Genomic DNA, 18,216 nt, shown 5'->3' with positions numbered 1-18,216 from the left:
CCTATCATACTTACAAGAGTTCTTTTGTATTTTAATCACCTGGGGGGTGGGGGGGGGGGGGGGGCCTGTGTCTCTAGTATGTGGTAGGATCTTAGTTCCTCCACCAGGGATGGAACTTGCACCCCCACAGTAGAAATGAAAGCGCGCTTAACCGCCAGACTGCCAGTAAAGTCCTTTAAATTGCTTCTTTTGTAGAGACTCTGTCATTAATTTGTAACCAACAGCTTGTCATTGATTCAGAATGTCATAATTTTTGTTTTACATTTCCTTTTGTTCCTGTGTTATGTCCTTTCATGTGGATATCTATATCAATCAGAGACATGTACAGCTGTAGTGACTAACAGTGGCTCATACAACAAGAACAAACGCGGGCAGCTGATGGTGTCAGTTTAACAACACCAAAGCTAGAACCTCTGAGATGCTCTTGCCTTTACCCTTATGAACATATAATGATGTCAGAGTTCCAGGAATCATCCAAATTCAAGGAAGGAAAAAGGAGGAAGATGGGTGACACCAGCAAGTTCTGTCCCTTTTATCAAGAAGGTAAATACTTTCTGAAAATCATGCTCTGAACAGATTTCTGCTTGTATTTTAGGGGCATAAACTGTAGATGAGAGCCACCTTAATGCCAGAAGTGTTGAGAAAGGGAATACTTAGCTTTTCTAGTCCCTATATTTGAAGCCAGACAAGATACAAGTTGAGAATTCTTAACTATCTCAAAATGCCTGGCATGTGACACTGGCTCACATCAGAAGTCAGATGACCCTTCCATTGATTCACATCCATTTATATATAAATATACTTTAAAACTGCTTATAATCATCTGTGAGAGACAGCAAAATCTATGAACTGATGGGCTTCACTATAATCTTTTTAATAAGAAATGAACACCAAATAGCAACATTAGAAGGCCTCTTCTAAACATCTACTTCCTCCAGAGAGTGAAAAAAAAACCTCTAATTAGAGAAAGCAGAGTGAGAAAGAAGATTTTTGTTGCTTTTATTGTTGTTCAGTTGCTGAGCTGAGTCGAGTCCTACTCTTTGCCACCTCACAGACTATATATAGTACATCAGGCTCCTCTACCCTCCACTATCTCTTGGAGTTTGCTCAAATTCACGTAATTTGAGTTGGTGATGCTATTTAACTATCTTGTCCTGTCACCCACTTCTCCTTTTGCCTTCAATCTTTCCCAGCATCAGGGTCTTTTCCAATGAGTCAGCTCTTTACAACAGGTGGCCAAAGAATTGGAGCTTCAGGAACAGTCCTTCCAGTGAATATTCATTGTTGATTTCCTTTAGTATTGACTAGTTTGATCTCCTTGTAGTCCAAGGAACTCTCAAAGAGTCTTCTCCAGCACCACAGTTCAAAAGCATCAATTCTTCGGCACTCAGCCTCCCTTATGGTCCAACTCTCATATCCATACATGACTACTGGAAAAACCAAAGCTTTGACTAGATGGACCTTTGTTGGCAAAGTAATGTCTGTTTTTTAATATGCTGTCTAGGTTTGTCACCGCTTTTCTTCCAAGGAGCAAGTGTCTTTGAATTTCATGGCTAGAGTCACCGTCCACAGTGATTTTGGAGCTCAAGAAAATAAAATCTGTCACTGCTTCACTTTTTCCTCTTCTATTTGCCATGAAGTAATGGGACTGGATGCTATGATCTTAAGCTTTTTTTGAATGTTGAGTTTTAAGCCAGCTTTTTCATACTCCTCTTTCACCCTCATCAAGAGGGTCAAGAGTTCCTCTTCACTTTCTGCCATTAGAGTGGTATCATCTGCATATCTGAGATTGTTGATATTTCTCCCATCAGTCTTGATTCCAGCTGGTGATACAGTCCAGCATTTGAAATGATGTACTCTGCATGTGAGTTAAGTAAGCAAGGTAACAATGTACGCCTTGTTGTACTCCTTTCCCAATTTTAAACCCGTCCATTGTTCCATGTTCAGTTTCTTAGTCTATTGTCGTCGTTCAGTTGCTAAGTTGTGTCTGGCTCTTTTGTGATCCCATGGACTGTAGCCTGTCAGGCTCCTCTGTCCATGGGATTTCCCAGGCAAGAATACTGGAGTGGGTTGCCATTTCTTTTTCCGGGGAATTTTCCCAACCCAGGGATCAAACCCGTGTCTCCTGCCTCGTAGGCAAGTTCTTTACCACTGAGCCACCTGGGAAGCATAGGGAAGAATAGTGAAATGTAAAAATTCACTACTGGCAATCTGGAATCAAGTTGGGTACATGAACGTCCCATAGTTTAGTATGCAGATTTACACTTTTAATTTCCTCAATTATAACCAAGTACCTCATCCCAACCCTCCATCTACACCTATTATCCCCCAAGTCCAGAGCCTCTGATTTTACTTATCCAGAGAACAGACCTAACTTTTGTGATACCTATCACCTCCAGATCCTGAGCCACCATAGGTTCTGGGAAATAAATCAAGTGGCTTCCTTTATACTCATTTGCATGATCCTGGATTGTAGTTCACTCAACTCTACTAGGTCAATTATCAGATCCAAAAATATTCAATCCATTTCCTTGTTTTGAAAAATTAACTGAAATGTTCAATGTTGTCTCTTATTTCATTCTTGTCCTTTATATAGGTCTATATATATATATTTTTTTTAATGAATTAGAATCTTTTCTTCTTGTTTTAAACTTTTGGCTGTGCAGGATCTTTGTTGCTGCACTTGGGTTTTCTCTGGTTGCAGTGCCCAGGCTTCTCTTGTTGGAGAACACAGGATGTAGCATGCACTGGATCAGTATTTATGGCACATGGGCCCAGTTGCTCCGGCATGTGGAATCTTCCCAGATCAGGGATCAAACCAGTGTTTCCTGCATTGCAAGGTGAATTCTCAAACAATGAACCACCAGGGAAGCCCTAGACATTTTTCATACTCATTTACTGTAAACAGAATTATTACAGAGAGGAAGAATAACCCCACGGTTTAGCTAGAAACTATGCAGTACTCTGAGATAAAAAAAATTCATAAAATCCTATAGATGCAGGATTTCCCTGGTGGCTCAGTGATTAAAAAAAAAATCCACCTGCCAATGCAGGAAACATGGGTTCAATCCCTGATCCAGGAAGATCCTACAAGCCACAGAACAACTAAGCCCATGAGCCACAACTATTGAGCCTGTGTTCTACAGTCTAGGAATCCCAACTACTGACACCTTCACATCTTACTCTGAAATGAGAAGCCACCACAATGAGAAACCCATGCCCTGCACCCACAGAGTAGTCTCCATTTGCCACAACTAGAGAAAAGCCACTGCAGCAACAAAGACCCAGCACAGTCAAAAACAAATAAATATAAACAATAATTTTAAAAAAGTCTACAGATGCTTTCCTTTTTTAAAAACAGTGAGACTGTTAAGAAAACCAAAAATCTCAATAAAGTGCTTTTAGAAAAATTCCATGCTGGTCTGGTGGTTAGAACTCCGTGCTTTCACTGCCGAGGGCCCAGGTTCAATCTCTGGTCAGGAAACTCAAAAGCCTGGCAGCATGACCATAAACAAAATATAACAATGGTCAGACTGTTACTGAGCTCTTACTGTGTTAAGCAACTTTACGGGTACAATTCTCAATTCAAACCTAACACCCACTTTAGGGTGGTACTACTACATTTTCTCCATTTGAAAGATACACACTCATGCGCATACATACCAGAGTTCACCATCTGTATCACTATACTATGTAGCAATCACCTTTAAAAGAATGGGCGGGTGAGAGGGGACTAAAAAATATAAATATAGAGTATGTAAGTCAGTCTGGTAAAGAACCCGCCTGTCAGTGCAGGAGATGTAAGTGACACGGGTTCAATCCCTGAGTCGGGAAGATTCCCTGGAGGAGAAAACGGCAACCCATTCCAATGTTCTTGCTTGGAGAATCCCATGGACAGAGGAGCCTTGCAGGCTACAGTCCATAAGACCAGAAACAATTGGATGTGACTGAGTACACATATAAGTCAGTAATGATTCTGGAATGAGGCTAAAGTTTGATCAAGAAAAAATTCACATCTTTCTGATAAAATCAAGATTCATCATAAGAGCCTAGAAAAAGTATAACAAGCTAAGGAAAATCAAGCTAAGGAAAGAATAAAAGAAAAGAATAAAAGGAAAGAATAAAAACAAAAGGGAACTGTAAGAATTAGAATATTTAACAATATAATAAATTATTTTAAAAATTAGATTGCAAAAAAAAAAAAAATTAGATTGCTAAAATGACCAATGACTCAAAATATGGCTATGCTAATAAAAAATAAGGAAATAAACTTAGCTGTTCAACATTATAAATAAGAAAGAGACAGAAACACAGATTTCTGTAAAGTTTTTTATGGTCTATTTCCAAGGAAATACATTTTTAAAATCTCTACTAGATGGTCGGATTTTCTAAGAAAATATGTACTGTCACAATTACATGAATGAATCAAGAAGAGATGGGAAACCCAATTTGATTAAGAAGCATGTGAGAAACTGAGCCCCTTGAACTAGCCCTAAAAGGCGTTAAGTCCAGACACAGAAATAGAGTAGATAAGTTCGAATGAAAGTGTTGGAGAAGACAAGATACCAAAGTGAACTGGTTTTAAGAAATAGTTCTTGAGACAGACTCTGTATGATTTCAATATATTTAGACCATGGAATTTCTGCACCATGCTTTACATCCCTGGATGTTTCAGTGTCTCCTGGTTTATAGTCTATGGGAACTTGAATAGAATTTGTATCCTGCTGTTGTGTGAAAATTGTATAAATCACAATTATGTTGAATTGGATCATGGTGCTTTTCAGGTCTACTACACCCTTCTACTTTTCTGTCTATTCAGTCTAATTTTTGAGAGTTTGATATTAAAACTCCAACTAAAAATCTTAATTTATCTACTTGAAAAAATAATTATATATAGTGGAACTATATGTAACTTTTTACCTACAGTTTTTCCCTTGTGGCTCAGATGGTCTGCCTGCAATGCGGGAGACCTGAGTTCAATCCCTGGGTCAGGAAGATCCCCTGGAGGAGGAAATGGCAACCCACTCCAGTATTCCTGCCTGGAAAATCCCATGGACGGAGGAGACGGGCAGGCTACAGTCCACAGGGTTGCAAAGAGTCGGACACGACTGAGCAACTTCACTTTCACATGTACCTTTGTTCTGTATTTTCCAAGTCTTTTGCAAATGTGTTATCATATACTTTCATAATTTAAAAAAACAAAAAACCAACAATAAAAGAAATAGTTCTATTGACAGTGTTCTGTAAGTTAAGAAAAGCAAAGAAGTTCAAGACAAGGTGTTTATAACCGTTAAGAGTATAAATAGGAGATAACAGATTGTGTAGTAAAAAATTTAACTTTGCCCAAAGAGAGGTCTGGCCTTTGCCCTAAGCAGCTGGAAGGGCATCTCTAAGCCCTTGAAATGTACTGCCTGACAAAAGTACCTTTGTTTCAACTTGGGGCCTTAAGGCCACATGCTAATGATATGATTTATTGTAGGGTCTTCAGCTCAACCTCAGGAAGGGCTGGAGACGGGTCAATTACATGGATAGTAAACTCCATCTGTATCTACATGACAGAATTCCAATAAAAATCCTGGACGCCAAGGCTCACGCAAGCCTCCTTGGTTGGCAATATACCCTTCATGCTGTCACGCATCACTGCTAGGAGTTAATTACATTAAGAATTTCACTGAGAAAAGACAACTGGAAATGCCACATTTAGAACTCTCCTAGACTCTGCCCCATGCCTTTTCCTTGGATGATTTTAATCTATATCCTTTCACTGTAATAAATGTTAGCTGTAAATATACAGCTTTCAGTGAGTTGGAACAAATTATTAAATCTGAGGGTAGTCTTGGGAAATTCTAAACTTGGAACTAGTGCCAGAGTGAGAATGAATAAGATAAATTTTATTTAAAAGTGTGAATGGTTTTGGGGATCACCCCCAAATTCTACAGTTGATAGCAGAAGTAAGAGAGGAACTGTGAATTGTTCTCTAACTTCATAGTTAACATCAAAAGTGGGATTCACTAGAATGACACTGACTCATTGAAACTTGTGGTAGGGAAGAAGGAGGAAAAGATGACAAGGGTTATGAACCTTTGATTCTTGGATGATTATCTACTCAATGGTGGTATGGAACTGCAGCTGTGGTTATCAGAGGTAAAAGTTACCAAGAGAACTTAGAAACTAGATCCAACTCCCTAGGAGCTGACTCACTGGATAAACAAGGAAATGCAAACTAATAAGAAGGTAATTAAACAATTCCTTGGATATTATCATCTGTACTAGCTAAAATGAAGAGTGTGTTGGGACAGATCCTGACACTAGACAAAGCTTAGATTTCAGCCAGGCTGAGCTACAGCCACTAAGCCTAAGGGTCATTCCAAATGGAAAAATTACACTGGGAAAACAGGCAGCACCTCTACGACTTCCAATAACAATGAAGTCGAGGTTGAGGAAAGACAAAATCAAGAAACTAACGAAACCAGAGTGTACAATGCTAAGGAATTATTTCATTTTGTGGACTGACACTGTATGCTTCCTGAAAATACCTCTATGAAAATACTGTGAGAGTGACAACACTTAGAGGTAGTACTGTTGATTTTGAAGGCTGCAGAATAGAAGAGCAATGTTTGAGCTGATGTGGGACCCAGCACTCACTGCTGAACCACCACAGATGGTTACCCAAAACCTCAGTACATAGCAGGTCATTCCAGAGGGGACAGCGAGCTGAGTGGACTGGATAAAAGCCCCTGTAAAGTTTTTTTACCCTCAGACAGGTGATTGTCCTTCTCCTATAAATGCCAACTAGAACTTCCCAGAAGAACTGACTGACATGCTTCTTATTCAAGCCATGTGAGGTTAGCATTATGAAGATCAGGATACTCGTCTACTGAATATGCCTCTTACTAAGGTTAAGAAAAATAATACAGTTAAGGAGGACCTTATACATGGGTACCCCCATGTAATTTTACTGCTGCAAAACCTAGCAATAATCTGAGATGCCTTATCAGATTTATTGTCTCAGCATTATGGGCCTTACAGATGCTGAGAAAACTGGGGTGATTCACAAGAACATAGGAAAAGACAAACAAGACAGTCAAGAAATTTATCCCAAAAGGATGAAAAATTTTAGGTGGCTGTTTAAAAATGGGGAGGGGGGAAGACAGGAATAAAGCAAACAATGATGGGGTTGAAACAAAGGTCTTAATACAGCACTCTAGGGGGTTGGGAGGACCAATGGGAGCTACTGCTGGTCCTCAATGTTAAAAGGCATTAAACAACTCTGTTACACTTACCCTAGTATGAAGAAATGTTAAAAGCTAGAGGGTGAAGAGGACAATGAGAACCTGACCTTGTACTCCCTGGAGCAACTATTCCATGGATTAATCAAACTGAGAACTAAAGGAGAGGCCAGGGTCTTCTGGCTCAAAGTCCAGCTGGAAAACACAAGGCAATATGCATTTGTGTGGGTAAAATAGCCTGGGTTGGATAAAAGACATTTCTGGGACTCCCTGACATGGGAGCCTAATGTACTATGATTCTAAAATCTGCTGAAGTTACAATGGGCATTAATGTTAGATTGGGAAGAGAGGGATGGTTGATAGCATTAAAGTGAAAGTCTGGGTGAAAGCTGGAACATAGTGATATAAACAGATTATGTGAAATAGTTTTCTCTCTCCTTTATATGATTACTAGAATGGGTATTACTGATATTGTCTAATACTGTAAAATATAAGAAACACATGTTCACCTTGAGGCAAGTCTTGATTAAACATGCTAAATGAGAACAATTAAAACTGTCCAAGTCCACAGAAGTTGTCGACTTGAGACAGTACAGGATACCTAATGGATAAAAAGAATTTATGACTTTAATGACAAATGACAAGCTGCTTTGCTCTCACTTGTACCAATGAATTCTCGGTACAATAACCATGTGCACCCTGTAAAAAAGTAAATGGTTCATCCAGTTAACAGTACACTATTTAAAGCTTGAATTCAATAATGCCACCATAGCATCAGCAGTCCTTGATATGGTTTGAACAAGAGAAAAAATATATACAGCAGACTTAATAAGTAGCATTCAGGGACTGAACATGCAAAATTTTTTTTCCCTCTAACTCTGAAGAAAAGCCAAGAGCAGTTTTTCATGTGGAAGGACCCTAACTGATGTTTACTATACTAACCACAGGGTTATTTCAATTCACCAGCTTACTGGTATAATTTGTTTAGAAGAGATTTAGACATAATGCAGGTCCTGAGTATAATAATATATGATGTTGATTTCACGGTAATATCAGAAACTAAAGATAAAGGTAAGACTGACGTAAATGCAACGGTGACACACATGAACAAAAAGGCTGTTACTGAATGTAACAGAGGTCCAAGGACCTGCCCAAACTGGTAAAATTCTTAGGAATAACCTAGGTAGGAGCCACCTTTATCATTCCACAGGTGAAAAAAAATAAGCAGCTTCTGCCACCTACACCCCTAGAACTAAACAAGTAGCCCCAACATTTGGTTGGTATATTTGAATTTTAAAGAACATATACTCCACATCTGGGAATTTTACCAATACAACCACCCAAAACAAAATCATTTGAATGAGGGCCTGAACTATGTCTGAACAGCAAAAAGCAGTCTTTCTCTTGATGCTTATGGACCCTGTGATCCACAACTAGACATGATTTTGGAAGTGTTAGCAACACATACGCAGATTGAAACTTATGGCAAAAACCTCTGAGTGCCACTCAGCAGAGATCCAGTATTTTGGACCAAAAAATTTCTGGATGCCATGGTAAAACATATGCTATTAAAGAGAAAATTACTAGTTTGCCACTGGGCACTGAGGTTGACACTGTGACTGCAGGGCATAAAATAACCAAGAAACCAGAAATACCCCTTATGTCTTAGGTGATAGGAGAAAACAAATAAGGAAGGCAGAGTCCAGAAGTGTTCCACAAAAACAGAGATGGTTTGTGCAGGAACATGCAACCAAAAGGATGCAAAGAAATATTTATCGTATTTATGAGCAGGTGAAAGTTAAAGTGTTAGTCAGTTGTGTCCGACTCTTTTCAGACCCCATGGAACTGTATAGCCTGCCAGCTCCTCTGTCCATGGGATTCTCCCGGTAAGAATACTGGAGAGTGGGTTGCCATTTCTTTCTCCAGGGTAGCTTCCTGACTCAGGGATCGAACCAGGGTCTCCTGCATTGTAGGCAGATTATTTATTGTCTGAGTCACTGTACTCTCTTTCCCCCTAAACTTGACCTTGGAACTACTAAAGGAACTGCTGAATGCTATGATCACATAGGTGGTACTCCAAAAACAGCTATTAGCTAACAAAGAGCTGCGTGGTTTATGGATGATGGTTCCCAAGTGTACAGAAAGCAATCTGTTTAGAAGGGTACCACTCTAACTGAAGAATGTAATAATGAATCATATCAATGAGCTGGACTGCATGCTGTTATCCCCTATATATGGGTTTTTACTGAACCCTGAAGTTGGTATGACAAGAGAGGGTGGTTCTCGAGGACTGTTTCCTAACTTTGCGAAGATGATAAAGAAACAGTCTGGTAAGACTCGCTAATGAATGCTATATACTGAACACTTTAAACTTTGTGAGGTATCACTGAAGGGTGTTTTTAAAGGGGTTGGGGTAGGTGAGGCACAACAACATGTTAGCCAAATGACACTGGCAGCAATATAGACAGAATGAATTTGACAAGGTAAAACTCAAAGCAAGGACACTAGTTGTAAATGTGCTGCAACAGGAACCTAGGCTTTTAAGTCCAATGCCATTGGTTCTGCCATAGTTTACCCAGGAAATCTAAAGTGTGAATGAACTAAAGAAAAGGTAGGAACATTCAAGAGGTAATCAGGACTTGGATATAAGGAGTAAAGGAAAGTGATGACAGAAAAGGAAGGATGGATTATGGTTAACCTTCTGTGTTCCTACTCTTTTTGCTTTACACCATCAATGTAAAAAGCCACAAGAGATCTAGGAGCTCAAAAACCGGACAGCAGCTATGAGAAAGTAATTTCATATCTCACTGAGATTTATGACAAGACAAGGATAAGATCTGGACATCAGTCACCTCCAATAAAACAATAGCTAATCTGTAGGTAAGATGAAACATTTTGTAACAAAGGATATGAAAGTTCAAAGAAATGGGTTGTAGAACAGTGAAAGGTGTCTTGACAAAGAAAACAGAACATTACCTTTATGAGATCAAGTTTGAAAGATTTCACACACTGTATTCTATATTCTGAATATCACATGGGAGAAAATGAGCAAATGAGCTAAAACATATCTGGAGTCCAACTGACTATGTTCAAGTCCTAGTTCTACCACTTATGGGGACATGCTGTATACATTATTAAAGCTTTCTGTGAGTAGACTTGCTCACTTTGAAACAGCTGAGATATCAGTACCAATACTTCATGGAGGGTTGGTATGAATTAAACAAACATACGGCATTCAGAAAAGTGCCCAGCACAAGCTATGGATGCAATATTTGTCAGCAAATAGGATTCATGTATCCTCTAAGAGAACTTTAATAAATTCCAATGGCTCTAACAAATTAAAAGCTCTAAAACATGAGAGTTAAACATTTAAGTGTGGTTAATTGAACTTAACAACTAACTAGAAATTTCCGTAGTTTCCAGAATAGTTCTGAAGTGACAAGCTGGTAATAAGTGAACACTATTGCATTCTGAGGGTAAAAGAGGGTTGAAATACAAAGCTTATTTTAATGAATTAGTAACTATGCTACTTAGATGTTTATAAATTCCCAGTTTTTCTACAAACTAAATCTGACATAAAATCAGTATGTTTATATACTTTGATGCTAAAATGGCTATCAGTCATACACATGAAAATATTACCTTTTAAGATGACAGCCCAAAGCCCATAACCATGTGATAAATACCACAGAACACTTGAAAAAAACAAGTGAGTTTGAACCAGAGGGACTATATATGAAGAAATAATATAACTCTATTATTGCAACCCAAATCCACATACTAATACATTTTCAACAAATATCCATAAGACAATTAGATATGAATATAGAAACCATTAAACAATGTACCAAAAAATGTATCTTGCTCTAAGACATAAAAAATACAAAAAAATATGTTTTAGGAAAAATAATTCTATAATAACTTTTAATAATATTTCTTGATAAGCAATAACAACGTCTGTACCTATGTTCTTTGTGTTCCAATAGCTGACAGTCTCTACATGTCAGTCTATCACATGTTTCACAGAAAAGTTTCAACTGTTCTTGTTTGTGTACAGGGCAGAAAACAGGACGCTGACCAGATGCTCCAACAGACTCTGTAGTAAAATAAAACATACATTTTTAAACTAAACAAAATTTTTGTCTAACTTTATAAATTCTTACTGATGCTGGTATCAAAAGCTTGTAAAGTTAAGTAGAAATGCTATAGGGGCAAAAGACAGAGAATGACAGTAATCATTAAAACTGCTTCTATCTTACCTGAGACATCTTCTTTCTTCCTGATCAAGTGATCTTTAGTGAATTTTACTCTCTGATGAGCTTCAATACACGTCTTACAAAGCCATTCTCCACACTCTACACAAAAGCCAACCGCACTTGCATTGTCTTCACAACTAGTACACACCTAGAAGCGGAAATAAATACTAACCTGCATTAAATTTACAAAATATAGATCCACAAAATAAACAAGCAAAAACTTTCTACCTTACTCTCAAATATACTAATTACTGTACCTAGAATAAAATCATCTTGCTATCCATTTCTCTTCAACAAAATCCTTCCCTTCCAGATCAAACATTCAGGTGGGTAAAAACCTAAGTCTCAAAACACAAAACTGATAAAAGCTTTGAATTTTTAAGTGATAACTTTTAATCTCTTTTAACCAGGTCTGAGGGTGTAGAATAAAGACACTCTTCATTTTCAAATTGAAAGATGAAACTAGGGCATAATTACCCTAAATAATGTAACAATTCAAGCATGTTTTCTTATAATTTACATTTTGATATCAAGAAAGTAATACAAAGAAAAATTGAGACGCATACCTGTTCTGATTTCTCATCAGAACTGCTAGGAGTTTCAGATGTATCTTTCACAAAATAATTATCCACGAGGTCTATCTGTCTGCATTCTTGGCGGCATACTGGGCACCGTATTACACCAACTACAACACAAAACAACATCAAGAAATATTTTCAGGAAAATAAGGAAATTATACACAATGCCTATATGTGAACTACTCATTCATATATCATAGATAAGAAGAAAGAAATGAGCGCTAAGAGCTGAGTAAAATGCCATTCCACTGAGTTATTTCATTGGGTGAAAATAACACCCATTTGGGAAGATAAAATAAGCATTAATATGCAAATAAAAAAAACTTTAAGATGCTACTTTATTACAATATGTGGTTGGTAATAATGGCCCCCGAAGATATCCAGGTCCTAACCATTGGAAAACTGTATGACTTTATACAGCAAAGGAGATTTTGCGAGTGTTATTAAAGCTCCTGTGATGGTAACATTGTCCTGGAATATCTGATAGGCCCTGAAACGTCATCAGTTCAATTGTTCAGTCATGTCTGACTCTTTGCAACCCCATGGATCGCAGCACGCCAGGCCTCCCTGTCCATCAACAACTCCAGGAGTTTACCCTACTCATGTCCATTAAGTCGGTGATGCCATCCAACCATGTTATCCTCTGTCGCCCCTTCTCCTCCTGCCTTCAGTTTTTCCCAGCATCATGGTCTTTTCCAGTGAGTCAGCTCTTCACATCAGGTGGCCAAAGTATTGGAGTTTCAGCTTCAACATCAGTCCTTCCAATGAACACTCAGGACTGATCTGCTTTAGGATGGACTGGTTGGATCTCCCTGCAGTCCAAGGGACTCTCAAGAGTCCTCCAACAGCACAGTTCAAAAGCATCAATTCTTCTATGCTCAGCTTTCTTTATAGTCCAACTCTCACATCCATACATGACTACTACAAAAACCATAGCCTTGACTAGACAGAACTTTGTTGGCAAAGGAATGTCTCTGCTTTTTAATATGCTGTCTAGGTTGGTCATAACTTTCCTTCCAAGGAGTAAGTGTCTTTTAACTTCATGGCTGCAGTCACCATCTGTAGTGATTTTCAAGCCCAAAAAATAAAGTCTGCCACTGTTTCCACTGTCTCCCCATCTATTTGCCATAAAGTAATAGGACCAGAGGCCATGATCTTAGTTTTCCGAATGTTGAGCTTTAAGTCAACTTTTTCACTCTCCTCTTTCACTTTCATCAAGTGGTTCTTTAGTTCTTCTTCACTTTCTGCCATAAGGGTGGTGTTATTTGCATATCTGAGGTTATTGATATTTCTCCCAGCAATCTTGATTACAGCTGGTGCTTCATCCAGCCCAGTGTTTCTCATGTTGTACTCTGCATAGGAGTTACATAAGCAGGGTGACAATATACAGCCTTGACGTACTCCTTTTCCTATTTGGAACCAGTCTGTTGTTCCATGTCCAGTTCTAACTGTTGCTTCCTGATCTGCATGCAGGTTTCTCAAGAGGCAGGTCAGGTGGTCTGGTATTCCCATCTCTTGAAGAATTTTCCACAGTTTATTGTGATCCACACAGTCAAACTTTGGCATAGGCAATAAAGCAGAAATAGATGTTTTTCTGGTACTCTCTTGCTTTTTCCATGATCCAGCAGATGTTGGCGATTTGATCTCTGGTTCCTCTGCCTTTTCTAAAACCAGCTTGAACATCTGGAAGTTCACGGTTCACGTATTCCTGAAGCCTGGCTTGGAGAATTTTGACCATTACTTTGCTAGCATGTGAGATGAGTGCAACTGTGCGGTGGTTTGCACATTCTTTGGCATCCTCTTTCTTTGGGACTGGAATGAAAACTGACCTTTCCAGTCCTGTGGCCACTGCTAAGTTTTCCAAATTTGCTGGCATATTGAGTGCAGCACTTTCACAGCATCTTCTTTTAGGATTTGAAATAGCTCAACTGGAATTCCATCACCTCCACTAGCTTTGTTCATAGTGATGCTTTCTAAGGCCCACTTGACTTCACATTCCAGGATGTCTGGCTCTAGGTGAGTGATCACACCATCATGATTATCTGGGTTGTGAAGATCTTTTTTATACAGTTCTTCTGTGTATTCTTGCCACCTCTTCTTATATCTTCGGCTTCTTTAAGGTCCATACCATTTCTGTCCTTTACTGAGTCCATCTTTGCATGAAATGTTCCCTTGGTATCTCTATTTTTCTTGAAGAGATCCCTAGTCTTTCCCACTCTATTGTCTAAGACTCTATTTCTTTGCATTGATCACTGAGGAAGGCTTTCTTATCTCTCCTGGCTATTCTTTGGAACTCTGCATTCAAATGGGTATATCTTTCCTTTTCTCTTTTGCTTTTCGCTTCTCTTCTTTTCACAGCTATCTGTAAGGCCTCCTCAGACAGCCATTTTGCTTTTTTGCGTTTCTTTTTCTTGGAGATGGTCTTGATCCCTGTCTCCCGTACAATGTCACAAACCTCCGTCCATAGTTCATCAGACACTCAGATTTAATCCCTTGACTCTATTTGTCACTTCCACTGTATAATTGTAAGGGGTTTGATCTAGGTCATACCTGAATGGTCAAGTGGTTTTCCCTACTTTCTTCAATTTAAGTCTGAATTTGGCAATAAGGAGTTAATGATCTGAGCCACAGTCGGCTCCCGGTCTTGTTTTTGCTGACTGTATAGAGCTTCTCCATCTTTGGCTGCAAAGAATATAATCAATCTGATTTCGGTGTTGGCCATCTGGTGATGTCCATACATAGAATTTTCTCTTGTGTTGTTGGAAGAGGGTGTTTGCTATGACCAGTGCGTTCTCTTGGCAAAACTCTGCTAGCCTTTGGCCTGCTTAATTCTGTACTCCAAATTTGCCTGTTACTCCAGGTATTTCTTGACTTCCTACTTTTGCATTCCAGTCCCCTATAATGAAAAGGACATCTTTCTTGGGTATTAGTTCTAAAAGGTCTTACTATCACAAATGGTCTAACAAGAGGCAGGCAGGGAAGATTAGACTACAAGAAGATGAGAAGGCAACTGATAATAAAAGCAGAGATTGTGCTTTGGAGATACAGACACAAGCCAAGGAATATAGGGGGCTACTATAAGCTGAAAAAAGAAAATGGATTCTCTCCTCAGAGCCTCCAGAAGGATCAAGACATGCCGACACTTTGACTCTAGTCTAGTAAAACTGACTGCAAACTTTAGCCTTTAAGAACCGTAAGAGAATAAAATGTATGTTGTTCTAAAACACAAGTTTATGGCAATTCTGTTATAGCAGAAATAGAAATACACAATCTTCATCTTATGAATTCTGAGTTGATTGAGAGCGACCTGAATTCATCCTAATGTATAATGTGGGAAGAAAGATCATCTGAGACTTAACCTGCCAGTGTTCTAGCATCTATCAGAAGAAACAAACCTGCCAAGGTAAGAAATGAAAGTTCAAGTTAGTTAAAAATTAGAAAACAGCAGCATAGTCAACACAACAGAGTGACTACTATATGTCAGCCATAAAACTGAAAAACATAGAATGACACAATCCTTGTTTTTAAGAAAGGGCTGAAGACTAGTATTTTTACAGTTTATACCATGTACAATTGTAGGAAGCACCATACAAAGACAAGGATATAAACAGTCCAAAGAGTGGTAATATAGGAAGTACAGCTCAGTGGTAGTGAGGGTTAGGGGGTAGGAAGAAGGAACCAGACACTCTACTTACCACTATGTGTGTCCATGTTTGCATTTTTGTGTGGGGACTCATGTGTGTATGTAATCCACTGCCTTTTCTTTGAAATTCCTAAGATTAAAATAGGGAGGAAATCCTATATGTTGCAATGATAATTTTTTTTTAATTTTAGGAAATTAAAAAGTCTTTGAGCTCTCCATCTTGATTTATTCTTGAGTTACGTGCCATAGTTGCTTTGAAATCTTTGATTATCCGTAGTTTTCCTAAATTGTTTAAGAAATAATCCACTTTCATCTGTTTTTTAAGTTACTGAATCTAAATTCGTAAGACAGAGCTCTTTGATAGCAGTTTTTTAAATGCTGCAGGTTTGCAGCCATTACCACTTCAAAGAAGTCTGAATAAGGAAAAAATTTTCCCTTGTTAAATTAGTTCCTATTTCTGTAGAAATTACATTTTTAAATCTGTGATAGATGAGTTATCATAATGCAAGTATATAGTTCTTTTTTTTTTCTATCAACTACTCATTGTCATTCAACAGTAATGACATTAAAGATGCAGCAAGCTTATAAAGTACTATTTTCTAAAAGAAATAGGAGGCATCTTCATCTTTATTATTCTACTTCTGGTTATGCAAACACTCGTAACAGAAGTGTTTATGTCTGGTCAGAAATCTGGTCAGTAATCAATTTTGATTTTGTTAAGTTAAACAGTCTGTAGGCAGGCAGAGTACTGGGTACACAGTGGTCCAAAGTAAGATAGAAGCCTACAGTAAGAATGCTAGATCTTAAAAAAGAAACTGGGAGTGGGGAAGGAGGTGGGTGACGGGTTCAGGATGGGGGGGACACATTGCACCCATGGCTGATTCATGTCAATGTATGCCAAAACCCATCACAATATTGTAAAGTAATTATCCTCCAATTAAAATAAATAATTTTTTAAAAAAAGAAACTGGTTTATGATTTATAAGTTTTGTGCCTTGGTCAAACATTAACATGATGTCACAAATTCCCTGGCAGTCCAGTGGTTCAGAGTCCATGCTTCCACAGCAGGAGGCACAGGTTTGATCCCTGGTGGGAGAACTGAGATCACTCAAGCTGCCCCACGTGGTCAAAAACTTAAAAAACAAAAGTCCTGTCATTGAAAAATGATGTCTGTGTAGAATGACAAAAATAACCAGTGTTGAATCATGTTATATTTCCTGACATTCCACATTATCCCAGGTTGCTAAACGTGTGCTTTCCAAGAAGTCTGACTTATTGAATACATTTACTGTCCTATGTGACAGTTTTGTCACTGTTAGAGATTCAGTAATTAAAATGGGAAACAGAAGCTTAGGTTATTTTCCTTCTCAAAACTATGTTCCTTGGAGCCACATTATTATGATGGCTTTCATGCTCTTGTACACAGAATGTCTTAAGCTGAGTGCAGTTTAGAGGATCCTAATTACTTCTTTCAACGCTGTGATCTGACCTGTAACAAATCCGTACTATACACTATGTAAATTGCTAAGAAGTCCATTATAAACCAACTGAATGTACAAATCTTAGTGCTGGTGCTGAAATCTCTTCAGAATAGTCACCATGATATCAAGGTTTGTTTCAACATTTGTAAGCATCAAGTGTCAATCAAAATTGAAGATGAAACACTAACGAATGTTGAATTCTCAGGCTTTAGGTATACTTCCTCTTTAGATTTTTTGGTTCTCTGTTTTTACCGTACTGTTTCATTTAAATTTCCTACACACTAACTTCATATGTGCGACTAAAATAAAACTTCAGTATATATTTTAAAATGGGTTTAAGACTAGTATTTAATTTTTACAGTTTATACCATTCACAACTTACAAAGACAAGGATATAAACAAAGAGCTGTACATCCAAGAAGGATAGCTCAGTGGTAGAACATTTGACTGCAAAGAGTTGTACACACACAAACTACAGAAGCTTATACAGTAACTGTGATGGAAGGTCACGCTAAAAGGAGTATCAGCACTGCAGTAACATGAAGGGGAAGAAAGCGCAGTAGGCAGGGGACACATGTATCTATGTGCGGCTGATTCATCTTGCTATACAGCAGCAGCTAACACAACACTGTAAAGCAACCATGCTACAATAAAAGTTAAAAAATAAATCAAAGTAGGAATATCAGTCTCTCAGCAAACATGTATACTTTGCTACACAGAATTTTACAATTATATGTATATGAAACAAAATATTGTGTTTATACTACAAAATGCATACAAATATCCCCCTCAAAGGAAATGCATAAAACAATTCGTGAAAGCAAAGGAAGAAACATTATGGTCAGGAGAAATGGAAAAATGAATATAAATATTTTTACATCTAAGATGGCATGAGTTAAAAGTCGTTCAAGAAACATACAGCATAACTACAAAGGAGAAAAGTATAAGTAAGGAGCAAAAACACATGGGCAATTAACTTCTTACAGTGAATAAGGTAAGTCTTCACTGAGAAGGTGACAGTTACACACA

The 18,216-nt window shown here is 38.1% G+C and overlaps 1 protein-coding gene across 3 annotated transcripts in view; it reads right to left on the bottom strand.

The window, feature by feature from the left end:
• The window catches only part of TRIM33 (tripartite motif containing 33), a 140,906-nt gene that overhangs the window by 65,761 nt on the left and 56,929 nt on the right, over positions 1 to 18,216 (bottom strand). For 2 of the 3 annotated variants that reach the window (XM_043875612.1, XM_043875613.1), the window contains exons 2-4: positions 12,052 to 12,170; positions 11,489 to 11,633; positions 11,193 to 11,325 (exon numbers count right to left, since the gene is read on the bottom strand). In XM_043875612.1, coding sequence (XP_043731547.1) covers positions 11,193 to 11,325; positions 11,489 to 11,633; positions 12,052 to 12,170 — 397 coding nt within the window. Of the gene's footprint in view, positions 1 to 11,192; positions 11,326 to 11,488; positions 11,634 to 12,051; positions 12,171 to 15,758; positions 15,790 to 18,216 lie in introns of those variants that run through there. The other variant, XM_043875614.1, reaches the window with a different exon arrangement.

This window comes from Cervus elaphus, chromosome 20 (assembly GCF_910594005.1).
Source record: "Cervus elaphus chromosome 20, mCerEla1.1, whole genome shotgun sequence".
NCBI lineage: Eukaryota > Metazoa > Chordata > Mammalia > Artiodactyla > Cervidae > Cervus > Cervus elaphus.
The sequence above is the reverse complement of the archived record's forward strand: the minus strand, read 5'-3'. Positions and strand labels throughout refer to the sequence as shown.